The following is a 20,047-nucleotide window of genomic DNA, read 5'->3' as shown; positions in this document are numbered from 1 at the left end:
TTTGCTTTTCATTTAACTGACCCCAATCTTTGAAAGTTCCTTCAAGTAACTAAAAAGAGAGAATGGATGGGGGAAAATCATTTATATAATTTGTGTATTACCTGATAGATGTGGTTTCTTTATCACCACTGATATCCACCACTGTACCATTTCCATCAATAATAGGCGAGTCCAAATTAGCAGAGCCATTACTGATATGATCACTGCTTTCATATCCAGACTCTGTCCTTTGCATCTGCCAGTTGTCACCATGAACTTTAGTTTCTCTGAGGGCTTTATTTTTCTCTGCTACTTTTCCATTAAATTCGAGGGAACTCCTGCTTCCCGCTTCCTGCTTCATTTCATCTTCATATATAGTCATTAAACACTTTTGCTTTGGATTCTCTTTTGGCCAATTGTTAAAACTCTGATCTTTGCTACATTTAGACTTGCTACTGATATTTGATTTATGCCTTGGACTCTGCTGCCTTTTTTCACTTTCACTAAAAATACTATCAACATTTAATGTTTCTCTCATAGGTTTCCAGCCTCGGTTTCGGCTTTTGTTGCTGCCGTTAGAGCTGCTTCCTTTATCACGAGAATCCTGGCTACTGTCTGTATCATACCCAGTACCACCGTCACTCTTAACTTTGCCAGTTATCTTCTCTCCCGAAGCAAGAATCTGGGGTTTACTTGAACTTAAGGTTTGTGCAGAAGTTCGACTCTGATGGGCAGTTCGGTCATGCTTACATGGTCCTTTTCCTTGACTATGATATACATGTGGATTCCCATACTGTCTAAAGCCATTTAGGGTAGGAGGTGATCCAGTCTTGAAATGTGGAGGGTCTTCATCAACCAAATCTTTAAAAATAAATAAGTAAACAATGATACAAAAGCTCTTCAGAGTCACTTTTTAATCACAAGCCAAACACCTTCTTTGGGAAGAAAAGTTAAACAGTAATAATCATAGTTATTTAAATCACATAGTGCTTTGAGATTAAAAATTGCTTTTGAAATCTCTATTTATGCTTGATGTGATACATTTATAACATAAATGGTTATATAATGATTTTAAAAAATCATCTGCAAAGCAGATCACAAGGTAATTAGAGAAGTTTTTAAAAAAGTATTCTGTCTCATTCATAATAAAAAGCATAAAACTAAACATATTTCCCCACCTATTATATTGGTAAAATTAAAAGTTTACTAAACCAATTATTGTTGGAAACAGATATTTAATCACCATTGGTGGGAGTGCAGACTGTCAAGTATTTTAGGAGGGCAACAGAGCCACACCGATCAAAACTGAAAATAAACATACTCTAACCCAGTAATCATTCTGAAAAAATTTTATGCTATGGCTACATGCAAAAAGTACACAAAGGTAACTGTGAAAGGATTTCACTGCAGCAAGAATATTAAATCACGTTTTAAAGCCTAGAAGTATCAGTTAAATCATGATACATCCATAAAGAAAAGGGTATAAAACCATAAAAGTAAGATATGATCATGGAAACTGTTAACAGTGGAACAGAGCAAAGGTCAAGGGTTGCAGGAAAAAAATTTCTTTTTATTTAATTGTATAACCTTCCTTGTATTTGAATGTACCATAAAGGTGAATTGAATTTATAGTTAAAAGGTGAAACTATAAAAAAATACAAATTTTCCAGGCTATAATTGAATAAGAACTAGGAAAATTTTACATCTATAGATGTAACAGGCATATTATAGAAATCATACTAAGATATATAACATATCTAAAAAAATTATATTAAATTGTATTAATTTATAAAAGTTAGCTTTAAAGTAAGATTGTGGCTGCCTTTTTCCAATGAATGCTACAAGTTCTTAACTTACCTCTATGTCTACCCAAATCTTTTCTCTGTCCCCTTTCCAAATCTTTCCTTTCTGAGGAAAGTAAGTTTTTCTGTTCAATGGCTTTTAGAGCACATTCTCTGGAAATGTCTTTTATTTTTTCCCTTTGATCACTGTGACTTGACTTAACTAAAAAAAAAAAAAAATTCTTATAACAACACGATCATTTTTCATGCTATTCAATAAAAGTACAAACTGCACTATATTTAAAATTTAAGATGCGATGCGATATATTAACAAAATACAGATGAATATATAAAATGGGAAAAGGTATAGTTCCATGGAAAAAGGTATAGTTCCATTAAGAACTTTAAAAAGCATTTAGTTTTTTGTTAATGATAATTGTTAATTCTGAATCTTATCACTCTTGCTTAAATGGGTTACTTTATGGTTAGACATTATTTCATTAATATATTCTAAAGCCCTTTATAAAATCATCCTCAAAAGTCACTCAATTAGTTATATATATTTCTAAACCATAATTATACACCATACTTTGATATCTCATGTTGGATACTAACCACAGATCTTCATTTGTGAAAATTAAAGTTGTAGGTTGATAATGACAAGAGAGAGTTGAATAAACAAGAGGTTAAAAATAAACTACAACAATAGTAACTTCAAACTCCTGTTGCATTCACTAATGCTAAATTTAATTTTGGCATATGAGCCAAACTATTAACTAAATGTTTTTCCTCTCCAAGTTAATAACTAACTCCTTGAAGGAAAGGCCATATCCATATCATAGCTTTCTTTGGTGACAGTCCAGATTGCCTCCAGCCTATCAGGTACAGCCTTAAGCACACGGAAAAACTCAACCACCAGTCGAATCAAAGTTCAAATAAAACTACAGGTCTCAGACAAATGCTTAAGTCAGAAGACAAAATTTTGTTTCTACTTGCTATTTTCTCTTCATGGCCAAGAAAAGCTAGTTAAGGATTCTCTTTCTGGTCTTTAAAAAGAATTACATACAGTAAGTGAAAAGCAGGGAAGCTTAACTACTCAAGGACAATGTAAAAATGAAAATTTAAGTATATACCTGGGAATTCTCTGGCAGTCCAATGGTTCAATCCCTGGTTGGGGAATGAAGATCCCACATGTCGCACAGAACAACCCCCCCCCCCCCAAAAAAAAACACATACCTGGTCCTCTACCGCCACTTGTTTGAATGTGGCTCCGATTAAATGATGAAATGCTATCTGCTTGAAATTTCTGATTTTCTCTCTGTTTTGTCTGATCACCAAATCCGTTTTCTTTTGAATTTTCTGACTTAGAAATCGAGGGCTTTTCACATCCTTAAAAAGACCAACAAAAATGTTTCATTCCCTTCATCCTCTCTACCAGAAGAAGAGAGATTTGGATTATCTTTTCAGACACTTTTAATACTAACGAGAAAATTATTAAAAAACTTAGAGGACTGACATCTTCTAAGGATTTCTACATGCGCTGTTAATACATTCAAAGGTGGCCTAGCTCCTCTGGACTCTTCTGGTGTACTAACTTACTTGAAATCTCAGTACTCATCACTAGTAAGAGGTACCAGCCAAGTAACCCCTCCTGGGCTTGTGTGAGCAGGGTGGTGGGTGGCTGCTGAAGGTGCTTCTGAGGCCACAGATGAGGAAAGCTTCTTTATAAAGACTAACTCAAAGTATAGAATTTTCCTGGACTCCACTGAAACTAAATTTTGAGATTATCCACAACATTCATTTCATATTCAGTATATTAGTATTCCTAGTGTGATTCTGACAATGAAAAACACTAAAAAGAACTTTTAAAGAAGAATTACCTATATTTTCTGCAATAGATTTATGATGTGACCAGTTGATGACCTGCCTGAGTGCATCTTCAGTGGAAACTGCTGTGCCATCTGGGTTCGCATAAAACAAAAGCAATGGCTGGAAATGGCATCGGATACACTTGGAGACCACATCTTTCCATCTACTTCCAACCTTAAAAAATCACAATGAATAGAAACAGAACTTTGCAATCAATGCGTTACATGAAAAGGCAGAGACTGAATTATTTTGTACATTAAAAAAATTCTAAAGACACCCAGATACTAGCAGTTCAACTATTCATCAGATTATACAATTAATTTTATTTAGAAACTTGTCAACATAAAAATCTTTTAAAGATTATCTAAAAAATTGATGAGCAAGATTATACACTTTCTGTATCAAGATCTAGAATATCAAATTTTGAAAGGCTTTACATATACATGGTTGACTGACTTTTGACAGACTTCAAGCAGTTTAATGGAGAAATATAATAGTCTATTAAACAAATGGTGCTGGAACAAGTGGATGGCCATACGAAAAAATGAACTTTGACATCATTTCACTAAAAGCATAAAAATGAACTCTGAATGAGTCATGAAAAAACTATAAAGAAGAAAGTGCTGTGAAAGTGTTAGTCGCTCAGTGGTGTCCGACTCCTTGCAACCCCATGGGCTATAGCCTGCCAGGCTCCTCTATCCATGGGATTTCTTAAGCAAGAATACTGGAGTGGGTTGCCATTTCCTTCTCCAGGGGATGTTCCCGACCCAGGGATTGAACCCAGTCTCCTGCATTGCAGGCAGATTCTTTACTGTCTGAGCCTCCAGGGAAGCCCTATAGAAGAAAACGAAAGATAAAATCTTAACAACCTTGGGGGAGGTAAAGATTTCTTAGATAGGACATCAAACAAGTCAGAGAAGAAAAAAATTATAAAACTGGCTTCATCAAAATGAATTAGTAACTTCTGCTCTTTGAAAGACACCATTAAGAAAATGAAAAAAGGGGAAAAAAGCCACATATATCCAATAAAGAACTGGTGACCAGAATAAAGAATGACTAATGACTACAACTCATTAATAAGATAATCCAATTTGAAAAATGTACAACACATCTGAACACTTAACCAAAAAGACATAAAAAATGGCCAATAAGCACATGAAAGAATACTTAAGACATTATTAATCATAAGAGAAATGCAAATTAAAACCACACTGAGATAACATCATACATTCGCTATAAGGGCTAAGATGACCACCAACACGGAGTGCTCCTGGGAATGTGGAGCAACTGGAACTCCAGTACATGGCTGGCAGGGATGTAAACTGTACAATCACTTTGGAGATCAATTTGTTGCCAGTCCCTTGTAAAGATTAACACACACCATACAACCCAGAAATCCAACTTCTGGATGTTATCTAAGATTAAGGGAAAACAGGACTTTCACACTAAGACTGTTCATAACTCAAGTGAATGGATAAACTGTTATACGGTCATAAAATGGAACACAACAATGAAAATAAGGCACTGACACACACAACACAATACACATTATAATATATGACTGTATGTTAAAAGATATGTATATGCTTAGCAAAGGAGGCCAAACACAGAGAATACATATTATAAGATACCACACATAAAAAACCTGTAAAGTGAGCAAAACTCATCTATGGTGAGATCAGTGATTTCCTGGGGCCTAGGGTGGAAAGCGGAGAAGGCAATGGCACCCCACTCCAGTCCTCTTGCCTGGAAAACCCCATGGACGGAGGAGCCTGGTAGGCTGCAGTCCATGGGGTCGTGAAGAGTCGGACACAACTGAGCGACTTCACTTTGATGCACTGGAGGAGGAAGTGGCAGCCCACTCCAGTGTTCTTGCCTGGAGAATCCCAGGAGCGGGAGCCTGGGGAGCTGCCGTCTATGGGGTCACACAGAGTTGGACACGACTGAAGCGACTCAGCAGCAGCAGCAGCAGGGTGGAAAGGTGACAACGGCAAAGGGACAGGGCAGGATTTTCTGGAGTCATGAAAATGCTCCATACAATGGACGTGGAGGTTACACAGGCATGTACGCAGCTGTTACTATCCCCTGTAAACTTACAACGGGTGCATTTTAATGTTTGTAAATTACACCTCTCTAACATTCATTCAAAAATAAAACCAATGAAACAAAAAAGCTTTCTAGAATATTAGCTTAGAGAAGAAAAGGACCTTTAAAAAATTCCTGAGGCGCCTGTTCATATTACACACATTTAGCTGTTTACTCTCTTTACTTGGGATTCGGAGATACTTGAAAAACTAGACTAATTTGAAAACAAAACAAACCTAAAACTCAGAGTGACCATATACCCAGTTCTTTCTTCAAATTTTGACAATTTAAACTATAAGGATGCAAAACAGGAGTGCCAAAATGCTGCTGCAAACTGACAAACGGAACTTCTTAATAAACTGCCATATCAAAGTATTAAATAAGTAGAGTCTGTCACTGTTTCCACTTTTTCCCCTTCTATTTGCCATGAAGTGATGAGACTGGACGCCATGATGTTAGTTTTTTGAATGCTGAGTTTTAAGCCAGCTTTTTCACTCTCCTCTATCACCCTTAGCAAGAGGCTACTGAGTTCCTCTTTGCTTTCTACCATTAAGAGTGGTTATCATCTGCATATCTGAGGTTGTTGGTATTTCTCCTGGCAATCGTGATTCTAGCTTGTGAGTCATCCAGCCTGGCATGTCATATGATGTACTCTGCATATACGTTAAATAAGCAAGGTGACAACTGATAGCCTTATGTACTCCTTTCCCAATTTTGAACCAGTCCATTGCTCCATATCTGGTTCTAACTCTTGCTTCTTGTCCTGCACACAGGTTCCTCAGGAGGCAGGTAAGCTGGTCTGGTATTTCCATCTCATTAAGAATTTTCCACTCTTTGTTGTGATCCATACAGTCAAAGGCTTTAGCATAGTCAGTGAAGCAGAAGTAGATTTTTTGGGGGGAATTCCCTTGCTTTTTTCTATGATCCAACAGATGTTGGCAATTTCATCTCCGGTTCCTCTGTCTTTTCTAAATCCAGCTTGTACATCTCTCATTTAGCAAAATGCTTTTGAGATTTTTCCACACTCAATAGTTGTCTGTATCAATAGCTCATTCCTTTTATTGCTGATTATCATGTTCCATTCCACAACTTCTTTATTTACCCGATGAGTTATCTTTATCTATTTGAGTTGTTTCTAGTTTTAGTTACTATAAATAGAACTACTAAGAACACTGAATTATAAATAACGTATGGATACATGCTTTTACAGGAGTGGAAGTGCTAGGTTGTATGCTAAGTATACATTTGAATTTATAACTGTTTTCTCAAGTGATTATCCAATTTTGCACTTCCAACAGCCTCGTGAGAGATCCAGCTGTTCTACATCCTGGTCAGCTTTTGGTGTGAACAGTCTTTTTAACTTTAGGCATTCTAATAGGTGAGTAATGCAGTCTCATTGTGAATTGAATTTGTACTTCTTTTATGCCTAGTGAGACCTGTATGCAGGTCAGGAAGCAACAGTTAGAACTGGACATGGAACAACTGGTTTCAAATAGGAAAAGGAGTACGTCAACGCTGTATATTGCCACCCTGCTTATTTAACTTATATGCAGAGTACTTCATGAGAAACACTGGGCTGGAAGAAACACAAGCTGGAATCAAGATTGCCGGGAGAAATATCAATAACCTCAGATATGCAGATGACACCACCCTTAAGGCAGAAAGTGAAGAAGAACTAAAGAGCCTCTTGATGAAAGTGATAGAGGAGATTGAAAAAGTTGGCTTAAAGCTCAACATTCAGAAAACTAAGATCATGGCATCTTCCCATCACTTCATGGCAAATAGATGGGAAACAGTGGAAGCAGTGTCAGACATTATTTTTGGGGGCTCCAAAATCACTGCAGATGGTGATTGCAGCCATGAAATTAAAAGACGCTTACTCCTTGGAAGGAAAGTTATGACCAACCTAGATATCATATTAAAAAGCTGAGACACTATTTTGCCAACAAAGGTCCGTCTAACCAAGGCTATGGTTTTTCCAGTGGTCATGTACGATGTGAGCTGGACTATAAAGAAAGCTGAGCACTGAAGAACTGATGCTTTTGAACCATGGTATTGGAGAAGACTCTTGAGAGTCCCTTGGACTGCAAGGAGATCCAACCAGTCCATCCTAAAGGAGATCAGTCCTGGGTGTTCATTGGAAACTGATGTTGAAGCTGAAACTCCAATCCTTTGGCCACCTGATGTGAAGAGCTGACTCACTGGAAAAGACCCTGATGCTGGGCAAGATTGAGGGCAGGAGGAGAAGGGGATGACAGAAGATGACATGGCTGGATGGCATCACTGACTCGATAAACATGGGTTTGGGTGGACTCTGGGATTTGGTGATGGACAGGCGGGCCTGGCGTGCTGCGGTTCATGGGGTCGCAAAGAGTCGGACATGACTGAGTGACTGAACTGAACTGATTTGGCTTTCTAATTTTTAATACTGAAGGTCTTTAAAGATGCTATTATAATTAAGTCCACTTATTACTAATTTATGTAAGTATTTGCATATAATTATTATTTTTATATAATTTTATCATTATTATATCATTTACCCCTCAAAAGTAAAAACCACAGTAATTATTCCAGTTAGTCAAGTGTCACTTACCTCTTTCACATTTGCATCATCAAAAAATACCCATTTGGAACTCTTGGTATGAAAAGCAAAGGCACAGTAATGTCGGCTGGTGTAGCAAATCATGCCAACAAGGTGAAGTTCACTATTTTTGGCATTTTCATCAGTAACTCTATAAAAAAGCTGTTTAAAAATAATGTATATTTAATAGTTATCTTTTCAAAGACGAGGAACAATCATCTGATGAATCATGCATTTGATTCTCTATGACAAACATTTCTCATGCATACTGTCCCAAACTGCTATTTTATTAGTACTAAAGACACCACATCGCACTGTTAACAGAATTATTATTTTTGATTAGTCTATAAGAAACATGATGTCTAACAAAATGTAATTATTACAACTTAGTTCAGTAGCACAGCATCTTGAATACAGAACAGAGACTTTACATACATAAAACAAAATGAGATAAATCACACATTTCCTGATAATTAATGGTTGAATCGCATATTTTAATATATATTAACCATACTACCTAAAAGATAACCAAAAGTTTAACTGTAATATAAATCAATTTAAAATAAGATAGTAATATGCACATTAAAAAATCAGAGCTACGGATAAATTTTTTTTTTTGGTATTATAAGTAGTTTAATTTTTCCTCATTTCATCTGTCTGTGTTTTCTAAATATTTTTTTTTCATTTATTTTTATTAGTTGGAGGCTAATTGCTTTACAATATTGGCTTTTGTCATACATTGACATGAATCAGCCATGGATTTACATGTATTCCCCATCCCGATCCCCCCTCCCACCTCCCTTTCCACCGGATCCCTCTGGGTCTTCCCAGTGCACCAGGCCCAAGCACTTGTCTCATGCATCCAACCTGGGCTGGTGATCTATTTCACCATAGATAATATACATGTTTCGATGCTGTTGTCTCAGAACATCCCACCCTCGCCTTCTCCCACAGAGTCCAAAAGTCTGTTCTGTACATCTACAGATAAATTTTATTTTTTTATTTTTTTTTTTAAAAATATGGAACGCTTCACGAATTTGCGTGTCATCCTTGCGCAGGGGCCATGCTAATCTTCTCTGTATCGTTCCAACCTTAGTATATGTGCTGCCGAAGCGAGCACTACAGATAAATTTTAAACCTTAACATTTTCTCAAGCTTGATATTTATAATTTATAATCATTATCATATACTCCCAAACAAGCATATACACAGATGCATACAGTATCATATCATTATTCTAGAGTGATAAAAAGGATAGAGTATATGATGGATTAGTTTATAACAGAAAGCAAGAAAGGCATTCCAGTTAGCCTGATTTGATGTAACTTTATCAGAGTTACATCTGCAAATTATTTCCTTTAGAAAGAAAATTTAGTTCTGAAAAACAACATACAGTGTAATATATGAAGATGTTTCAGAGGAATTTAAAAACAAAAAGGAAGAGAATGAAAAGAATTATTATACCCCAGGAAGATAAAGCTGGGTTGCCAGATTCCGAACAATATCTTCAGTCAAGTCAGAATGCTCAGAGTCCCAGACTAAACCAATTGTAACAATCTCTGGGCAGTTCATTAAAACACGCCGAATTTTTATTTTCTGGCCACAGTTACTCTTAAGGAAAAACAAAAAAGACAAACTCTTGAAATTATCAAAACAAATATATCAAAGGTAATGCCTTACCTAGCTTGTATTATGCAAAGTATGTATCAAATTTATTCAGCATATTAAAAGACTTCTAACAAACTATTGGTCTTAATTATTGATTAAACAAATTTATTTTAAATCACAGAACTTTTCTTTGGTACTATTGTAAATCTGTTAAAATAAGAATTCAACCTTAAGAAAAGCAGAAATAATGACCTTAAAGTCACTAACAATATCACCTGAGAAAAGAATAATACCATTTGTAATGTTTAAAGAAAAACAAAAATGAAATTTTCAGTTTAGTCAAATGACAGGCTTCAGAGCTTAAAAGTAATCAACGTATGCCACCTTAAATCCTTCACAAAGTAACATGCTTTTAAAGAAATAATGTTGAAGTAAAGAGCTCCACGGTATAAATTACCTCAAGAACACTAAAAAAAGTAATTCTTAGAATTAATTCCATATTTAATTAATATTTGCATGGCAATTTCTATTCTCAAATTTACAAACATAGACGCACACCAACATTTTCTGAATTATACTTACAGGACATTTCCTGTAGTCATCAGTTGTATTTGCTGCTTGCAGCAATTCTGCGAACATTTCAGGCTTAAAGCGCTCATGCCTTTCCATCATTCTCTCAACTTCATTGCTACGAAAGAAACAAACGGTCCCAAATCTGGCCTATGAACTTAAAAAAGATCTAATATTTTTGCATCAAAAATATTAAGTTATTAATATAGGTATGATCATTTTTTCTACCTTAAAACATAATTTTGTTAGAAAAGTTAACCATAAAGTAAATTTCCATGACATGAAACATAATGAAATTTGGCAGTATATGATGAAAGAAATTAGGTCAAAAACAGGATAAAATAACATGAAATCACACACCATTGTTTGGAACTGTATGAATTGATATAAGATGCTCCATCTCAAGGTAATTTTAAGTTAACTGTTTCTTTTACATTATTACCTAACAAAGAGAGACTTGAGTTTCATCTTTTGCCTAACAAGAACAACAAACTTTAGGAAAGTCTCCCTCTCTAGCTTAAAGTTTCCAGACACAAAATTATTTTCACCTAAGAGAAGGCCCTTTGATGATTAAAGCAGAAATCACAACCAAAGCTACTTAAGCCAGGTTTGTGCTTTTTGTTCCTATTACGAATGCTAACCATTTCTTAAAGAATCTAGGGAGGGTTATCTGTGTCAATTTCTATCCAACCTCTCCTACAGTTTAATTTTCACATAACAGGATATTAAGTATCATTAGACAACTACTTATTTAACTTATATGCATCATGAGAAACGCTGGGCTGGATAAAGCACAAGCTGGAATCAAGATTGCAGGGAGAAATATCAATAACCTCAGATATGCAAATGACACCACCCTTATGGCAGAAAGCGAAGAATTAAAGAGCCTCTTGATGAACGTGAAAGAGGAGAGTGAAAAAGTTGGATTAAAAGTCAACATTCAGAAAACTAAGATCATGGCATCTGGTCCTATCACTTTATGGGAAATAGATGGGGAAATAGTGGAAACAGTGAGAGACTTTATTTTGGGGGGCTCCAAAAATCACTGTAGATGGTGACTGCAGCCATGAACTTAAAAGATGCTTGCTTCTTGGAATTTTCAGCATATTAAAAAGCAGAAACATTACTTTGCCAACAAAGGTCCATCTAGTCAAAGCTATGGTTTTTCCAGTAGTCATGGATGGATGTGAGAGTTGGACTTAAAGAAAGCTGAGCACCAAAGAACTGAGCCTTTGAACTGTGGAGCTGGAGAAGACTCTTGAGAGTCCCTTGGACTGCAAGGAGATCCAACCAGTTCATCCTAAAGGAGATCAGTCCTGGATGTTCATTGGAAGGACTGCTGCTCCTTCCAAGAAACTCCAATACTTTGGCCACCTGATGCGACGAACTGACTCATTTGAAAAGACCCTGATGCTGGGAAGGATTGAAGGCAGGAGGAGAAAGGGATGACAGAGGATGAGATGGCTGGATAGCATCATAGCATCACCGACTCAATGGACATGAGTTTGAGTAAACTCCGGGAGTTGTCCAATGAACAGGGAGGCCTGGCGAGCTGTGGTCCATGAGGATGCAAAGAGTTGGACACGACTGAGCGACTGAACAGAAATGAACTGAGACAGCTACTTAGTATTTCCGAAAAGATACATAATGCAAGCTCAATACTCCTACTAGTTTCTATTCTTGGTGCTCTGGTTTTACTTTATAGTAATTTAACCTTCCCAGAGCTGGATTTATTTTACAGTTCAATAGTTACAATAATAGGCAATATTCAATAACAACTTAATGTACCAGTTCCTCTAAAGCACTTCATAAGCAGACCAGAAATCACTAAATCTGACAGGCTCATTCAAGGTGCATGTAATGTTTTTTTTTTTACAAAATTGACAGCATCAGGGTGGTGTTTAACCAGACATATTTTGAATTTGAAATTAACCTAGACCTGGGTTTCAATCTTAATTCATCCATTTACCAGATTAATCTTAGTAAGCCTATTCTTGAACAACAAAAGTTTTTGTTAAGATTAAAAGCAACAATTTATGTAAAGCCTAGAACATAACAGCACTGAACAACTGTATTCAATATTTATTACAAATAAAAAGAAAGATAATTAGAATTCAAAGTCTGGGCTCTTGCAACTGAACAATTGTATTCAATACTTATAACCAATAAGAAGAAAGATAATTAGGATTCAAAGTCTGGGCTTTTGCAATTCATGTTGTGGACCAGGAAGAAACGGATGGAACTCCTTTTTACCTAAGATACTGTCTCAGAGCACTGTAATTTTCCACTTTCAAAACAGACCTAAAGTTTTACAGTTTTTAATTTGTGGTCTATCCTTATTCAAACACCATTCTACTTTTCATATCAGATGAATGAAATTGACTACAACTAACTAAAGTTTAAAGACTGTTCCTTTAAACCAATGTTTCCCAACTCTGTATATATACAAATTACCAACTTACTACATTGGATGATCTTTAAGAAATAATGTGCTATATCCAAAATATCAAGGAAGTTTAATAACAGCATGAAATTGATGAGCACCTAACACTCACTTTGTACAGAGATAAAAACACTGGTAGCATTTAGCAGCTAACTGCTATACTGATGTATACTGATTGATAATGACTGTTCCATGTTTTATCTTTTGTATTAAAGTATTAAAGTATCTGCAAACATTTATTATCTTATTCAATGCTTTCATACATCAAATACTTATACTCTCAAATACCTGTTGCAGTGTTCAAACAATTCTTATTATGTAAAGCCTAGGCATCACCTTTGGATCCCTAAGCTAGTTCAAGATCAGGAAGGGGGCAAGGGGACAGACAAGCCTGGCAAATTGTTATTTCAGGTGAATGTTGAAGCTTTAATCCAATAAATCTAACAGAGGGTTATTTTTATTTTTTTCTTCCTCATCTGCTTACCCTAGCTTCCACCACCACGCAGGGACATGGTCACTGCAAAGGTTAACACCTTAGCAAAAATGAAGAAATCACGTACAGTTCCATTTACCATTCAACTTAGCTCTCTTCCATAGTTCCAAAACCTTGCTATAAATATAAATAGATAAATAAACATTTTGACTAATATTTTGTACATTTGTCATTACTGAGTGACATCTATATTTGGTAAATCAGAAACAACCAAAACTAAGATAGACATCACTTAGTACCTGTGATGGTAGCACATTTGTCCATCTCACAGAGTAGATATTCATATATGCTATAGTTTCATAAAGGAGAGGCTCAATGTGATCACACACATTACTACTAACATCTCTGGTAAATATGCTTTAATAAGCTCTTACCACAGGGCTGTTGTAGAAATGTACCGTACAAATTCTGTAAAGGGTAGAGGATCTGATGATGCTCCACAGCTACGACACACACACTGCAGGTAAAAACACATGTCTAATTTATCAGTCATAAAACATAAACATATCCTCTGCTAAAACAGTGAAGCCCTCTCACCTGTTCATACAGAGTCATAGCAAACTTCTGGTGAGTGATACAAGATTTAGAGGTACACATGTCTGCATCTCTGCTTGGCACTATGTGAAAATGAATCCTCTCCAATATATTTTCCTAATTGAAAAATTAAAAGACAAATGAATTGCAAGTCTTGCATAGGACACTTCAAAATACAACTCTTTTTAGCTTTACAAATTTAAAAATCTAAAGATTTTCCAAAATGTTAAATTGAAAAAGAAAAAAAAAAAATGTTAAATTGAGTGTCATATATGTTGTCAGTTTTTCAGTTTTCCTCTTTATCCAAGCCTTCAAATGCTGCTCAATTATTCTTTTGTAGTGTCAGCTTTAAAAAATTCATAAAAGAAACATTATAATGTAACATAATTTTAATAAAAGATTTTAAAAAAATCAATTAATGGTGGCTGACATCTAGAATTTAATATCAGAAAACTAGACTTCCTATGTTCTCAATGTTTTCCCATTGAGAAAAAGCAATTAATTAAAAAACAAAATACTCTGCTCGCATCATTTGGATAGTCTATACAACTTAAATTAAAACATCAATGATAAAGGTTTACAATACCTGAACTAACACTCTAATGGCAAGGAATCTACTCTTCAGCAAACTTCAAATAAAAGGTTGGATTTGTAAAACAGATCAATAAGAGTTATTAATTTCTTTAACAAATTATTCTTTTCACCAAAGCTTAACCAATGAATTCTTTTAATTAGTTAATATCCCTTCCTTTGCCTCAGGACAGTTATAACAATTCATTTAATTAAGTCTACATTTCTAAATATCCTGTGAATTATCATATCACGGATTAGTATATTTCATTTAAGTGAAATCAGTATTATGCAAAATCTATCTATATTTTAAACAAAGGACAATTATAAACATGAGAAGTATGAAAAGCATATTTCATGACTGTGTGTGCTATTTTTGTCCCACTTTAGTCAACATGGCAAGGGCACTAGTCAAGGAGCTTTCCACCTGTCTGAGAAAAGATTCAAGCTGTTCATTTAAAAACATAAATGACAAATGAATTCTATAGAGAGTAATAAATTCCTTGGAAATTTGGAGAATGTACTGGGGTGCTTTGATGATACATTATCTAGCAGGCCTGACAGGCTGAACTGTAACAAATAACAGATTAGGAAAGTTTTGAATATTTCAAGAACTTGAGCAAAGTCTATAAAACAGGAACTTAAAAGACATGTTTGAGGAACAGAATGAAACTATCTCACTAAGGGAAAATTCAGAAAGAAAACAGAGATAAGCTGGAGTATAAATGTAAAAAGCCTTAAATGTCAGAAGAGAGTCGGACTTTAATCACATAAATATTTGATGTGCAAGCATTTATCTGAAAAAAAATTCTATTAACATGATGGCTGTTAAGAACAAACTTGAAGGATAGGGGTAAAAAGGACACTAGTAGCCAGGGATCCCCTGGTGGCTCAGTGGTAAAGAATCCGTCTGCCAGTGAGGGAGATGCAGGAAACATGGATTCAATCCCTGGGTCGGGAGGATTCCCTGAAGAAATGGCAACCCACTCCAGTATTCTTGCCTGGAGAATCTCACGGGGAAAGGAGCCTGGCGGGCTACAGGCCACAGTATCGCAGAATCAGACCACGACTGATCAATTGAGCACACACACATCTTAAGTAAAGGTGACATCTATGTTACTGAAACAATCAATCATCAACATGCACATTTCAAAAAGTATACAACCTATGTCCTTCAGCAAAGGAATGCTCTATTTATCAGTATGGTGGTAACAGAGTCTCAAAACATCAACCTCAGTCAGTGATTCTCAACCTGGAGTAAGCTGGCTAAGAGAACTGCTGCCCCTGACAGCTGCACGTCAAGATCCTCTTCTTTTCCAGAGAGAATCACTGCATGAAGTGACAAATGCTACTGGGAGAGCGTGTTGTGTGTGCAATCCCTGCGGGAACAGAACAATGACTTAAGTGATATGATTTATACATAGTAAGCCTTTTTGCTCCAATAAATAAATGTTAAAGTATTTTAGTATCCTAGCTCTCAAAAATTAGAGCAGCACAAGCAAGCAAAAGCAAAAGTACCCAAAACACATGTGGAGCTTGGAAAACTTTGAAAGGTAGGTTAAGACAAGGATCTACGTTCTGATGCTTTTCCACTGCTATAAATATATGCTTCATTTGTCTCAAAAGGCACATCATTTAAGGGATGCAAACTACTATCCTGACCTAAGGATTAACAGATATACTTACAAAGCACTCTGCCGCATCATCCATAAGGCCAAGTTGAAATCGCTGCTCATCTTTGAAGCTTTCTGCAAGAGCATGCCTTATGTTATCCGAGGGAAGTGCTTTTTCTCGACTGTGTTGAAATTGTGCAAATATTGTCTGGTAATCAACAAATATATGAACCAGTAAGTTTAACACCAACAACTAAAAAACACTTGGGTAATCTCATTACAATAAATTCGAAACTCTACACTCAGAAGCTAATACAGTCTTTTGCTCTAAAATCCCGCGCAAAGAATTATGTAGAAATGGTTGCCCCAGCCTCTTAATCAAGGGTTAGTGCATAAGAATTAAACATAAAAAGTTCTCAAGTCCTATTCTCAGAGATTCTGACTGAGATGTGGCCCATTTCAAACTGTCCCCTAGCTGAGTGTAGTCTATGTTGTTTACAAAGAGTTTTTGAGATATTCTGCCTTAAATGTTAAAGTATACTGTAGGAATTAAAATTATGTTATACAAAAATAAGCATATAATCAAATAAAACAGCAGGAACTTCACTAGCAGTGGGACTATTATTCAAGAATATGTGACATAGGTGTTAATCTGGTCTTCTATTTTCTTTATTGCATTCAAGCATGCAAAACTTTTAATAAGTTCTAGTTTTACAACAATCATCTTAGGTGAAGGGAAGTGAGGAGAAAAAGAAGGTTTGCAGTGGTAAACCAACAAATAAGCATGGGTCATATTATGTTCTGCATCAATTAGTTCAAGGGGTGAAGTGAAGTTGCTCAGTCGTGTCTGACTGTTTGCGACCCCATGGACTGTAGCCTATCAGGATCCTCAGTCCATGGGATTTTCCAGGCAAGAATACTGGAGTGGGTTGCCATTTCCTTCTCCTGGGAGTTCAAGGGGTATATCATCTCAAAAAAATAAAAATTGCTTTTAAGATCAACATATAGTAGGCTAGAAAATAAGAATCTATTCCACCAACATAAGAAAATTTAATTTACAAATAAGAAACTACTAAAATAAGAAAGATGCTAAACGGTATCAGATATCTAGAACTAAACTTTTTAGCTACAATTACAGATGCTAAAAAGTGAAACATATTTTCACAAGTCACTTCTTATTTGGGTAGTCAACTTTTCCAGGTAATGTTTAAGGTATTAAAAAAAATTTTTAGCTACAATTACAGATGCTAAAAAATGAAACATAATCTCACAAGTCATTTCTTACCGGTAGTCAACTTTTCCAGGTAATGTTTAATATATTAAAAAAAATTTTAGCTACAAGTACAGATGCTGAAAAATGAAACATATTTTCACAAATCATTTCTTATCTGGGGTAGTCAACTTTTTCAGGTAATGTTTAAGGTATTAATCCTGCACAAGACTGATGTTCATTCAATATCTGTTTTTTGATTTCCTGGTATATGTGGCGTTGTTCTACATCAGAAAACAAACCCTGCCTTGCGGAATGCATATTCTAGTTGTAATAATGAGGAGAGAGCAAGTAAGTAATTATATGTCAAGAGGTAGTAAGTACAACAGAGAAAAAACAGAGAAATAAAAAACAAGAGAGAAAGACAGGGTAGTGCAACAGGGACAGGGACGCCAGGGGGAGAAGGGAGGGAGGGAGGTGACCTACTACCTAGGGTCGTCAGGGAACGTCTCACTGGCAGAAAAAACACGTGACGGAGAGGCGTAAAGGGAGTAAGGGTGTCAGCCTCAGGGACATCTGGAAGGAAATCATTCCAGACAAAACGAATAATAATGAAGACACCCAGAGATCAAAGGCAGCTCTGAGAAACTTCGAGGAGGACAGCACTGTATGTGTGTGTATGCACACGCGTGTATGCAGGCGTGCACACAAGCACGTGTTTTGAGGTGGGGGAGGCAAGCAGGCGGAAGAGGCAGGTGATGTGTAAGGCTACAGTTGGATAAAACATTCAAAGTTGATTGTAGAAGACTGTTCTTCATGTCTGCGTCTCCACCGGTGTCAGTGGGCCTGGGGGGTGCGGGGGTTAGAGGAGAGAGTCTGACGAATGGAGAGCAGCATGGAGACATATGCACAATCATATGTAAAACAGACAGCTAGTGGGAGTTTCCCATATGACTGGGAACTCAAATCAGGCCTCTCTGACAACCCAGAGGGGTGGGATGGGGTGGGAAGTCGGAAGGAGGTTTAAGAGGGAGGGGACATATGTAGACCTATGACTGATTCATATTGATGTATGGCAGAAATCAACAATATTGCAAAGCAATTATCCTTCAATTAAAAATAAATAAACTATAAAAAAAATTACTGCTGAGGAAATAAAATGCAAAACTGTAATTTGATTTAAATTAATTCTTAATCAACCTTATTTTGCCATTTAAAAAAGGGAATATACAACTGCCTCCTTTGGTGACTTACTCAAACAGTCTTTTTAGGAATGTAAATCAAAGTGTGAAAATGACCTTTCATTTTCCTCTATTATGTATATTTGTGTGTAATAAGAATATTCAAGAATGTAAGGGCTGATATATTTACTTCTGAAAACAATAACCAAATCTTAAATTCTTGGGCAAAGATTTCAACGACATTAATGAGTTGCTAATATATACTGGACTCCCTGTTTCCACTTTCATCCCCATTCTATTTACTCTCATCCAAGAGGTCAGAGAGATCTAGTGCAAATATTATACTTAGTTAACACAGGTTATATCACAGCTCTACTCAAAACAATACCCACAACTCCCCAAATCACTCAAGAGGAAAAAATCAGGGTCCTCACAAAGGCCTAGAAGGACCCTTCACAATCCAGATTCTTGTTCTAGTTATTTATTGCTCCATTAACAAAACCACCCCAAATCTTAGTTACTAAAAACATTTATTTTGGTCACAAATCTGCGATTTGGGTGAGTACAGTTCAACTCTGCTGCACGTGCAGTCATCTGTAATAGTCTGAATGCTGGGATCACTGGTCATCTGATAGTCCTCTAGAAGCTGATGCTGGTGGCTGGTGGTGCCTGCTGGCCGAGATCTTTGCTGTAGCTGTAATCAGCATAGTGACTCAAGTCCAAGAACGAGTACCCCGACAGAAAGAGCCAGGTGAAAGCTTTATTGATGTTTCTAATCTAACCTAATCCCTTTTCTGCCACATTCTATTTGATGGAAATGAATCATTAAGGGCAATGCATTTCAAGAAATTAGACTCCACCCTTTGATAAAAGAGTGCAAAAGAATCTGCAGACATGTCTGAAGCCACGGGCACTCACCTTACCTCTGAGCTCATCTCCCATCACTGTCCCCTTGCTCATGAAGCTTCTGCCAGGGCTCCGGTGTCCTTGAGCACCCACCTCAGGGTCTTTGCACTGGCTGTGTCCCCTGCCTGCCTGGAATGCTCTAGACCACTCCATCCCTCTTCCAAGTTGTGATTTAAATGTCACTTTCTCAGTGAGGCTTTCCTTGCTACTCAACATTCACCATTCCCTTCCCTGATTTATACTTCCTCCTTTGCAATTATTATTACCTAACATACTTTATATTTTGTTTACTTATTTTCTTCTCCCCCATAAGAATAGAAGCTACATGAGAACAGTGTTTTTTATTAGTTCAATTCACTGCTGTATTCTTAGTAACCATAGCAGCACCCAGAATTCAGTAGTAACTCAAAAAACATTTGTTAAAATAAATAAAGGATTATTTCAAAATAATGAAAAATATAATGTTTCTAACAGTGCTACACTGTTTAGACTATTAAACTGTTCTTACAGGAAAATGGAAACATAAACCTGAATAAGTCATCCTTTAAGAATTCATCTTCAAAACTCTTAAGTCACTGACAATAAATTTAATTACAAATAAACTAACCAAATATGTCAAACAAA

General features: G+C 36.2%; 1 protein-coding gene and 1 non-coding gene across 2 annotated transcripts in view; both read right to left on the bottom strand.

Annotated features, from left to right (window-relative positions):
* The window catches only part of USP53 (ubiquitin specific peptidase 53), a 54,855-nt gene that overhangs the window by 13,741 nt on the left and 21,067 nt on the right, over positions 1-20,047 (bottom strand). The window contains exons 4-13 of the mRNA XM_043438403.1: positions 16,200-16,334; positions 13,947-14,060; positions 13,784-13,866; positions 10,486-10,591; positions 9,760-9,906; positions 8,308-8,457; positions 3,641-3,803; positions 2,997-3,149; positions 1,837-1,983; positions 102-840 (exon numbers count right to left, since the gene is read on the bottom strand). Of these exons, the coding sequence (XP_043294338.1) occupies positions 102-840; positions 1,837-1,983; positions 2,997-3,149; positions 3,641-3,803; positions 8,308-8,457; positions 9,760-9,906; positions 10,486-10,591; positions 13,784-13,866; positions 13,947-14,060; positions 16,200-16,334 (1,937 nt within the window). The remainder of the gene's footprint in view (positions 1-101; positions 841-1,836; positions 1,984-2,996; positions 3,150-3,640; positions 3,804-8,307; positions 8,458-9,759; positions 9,907-10,485; positions 10,592-13,783; positions 13,867-13,946; positions 14,061-16,199; positions 16,335-20,047) is intronic.
* On the bottom strand, positions 9,309-9,415 carry LOC122422442. Its single transcript, XR_006263839.1, has one exon. It is a non-coding gene; the product is annotated as a U6 spliceosomal RNA (small nuclear RNA).

The sequence above is a fragment of the Cervus canadensis genome, chromosome 19 (genome assembly GCF_019320065.1).
Source record: "Cervus canadensis isolate Bull #8, Minnesota chromosome 19, ASM1932006v1, whole genome shotgun sequence".
Taxonomy (NCBI): domain Eukaryota; kingdom Metazoa; phylum Chordata; class Mammalia; order Artiodactyla; family Cervidae; genus Cervus; species Cervus canadensis.
This window is presented reverse-complemented; position numbering and strand designations above follow the sequence as displayed.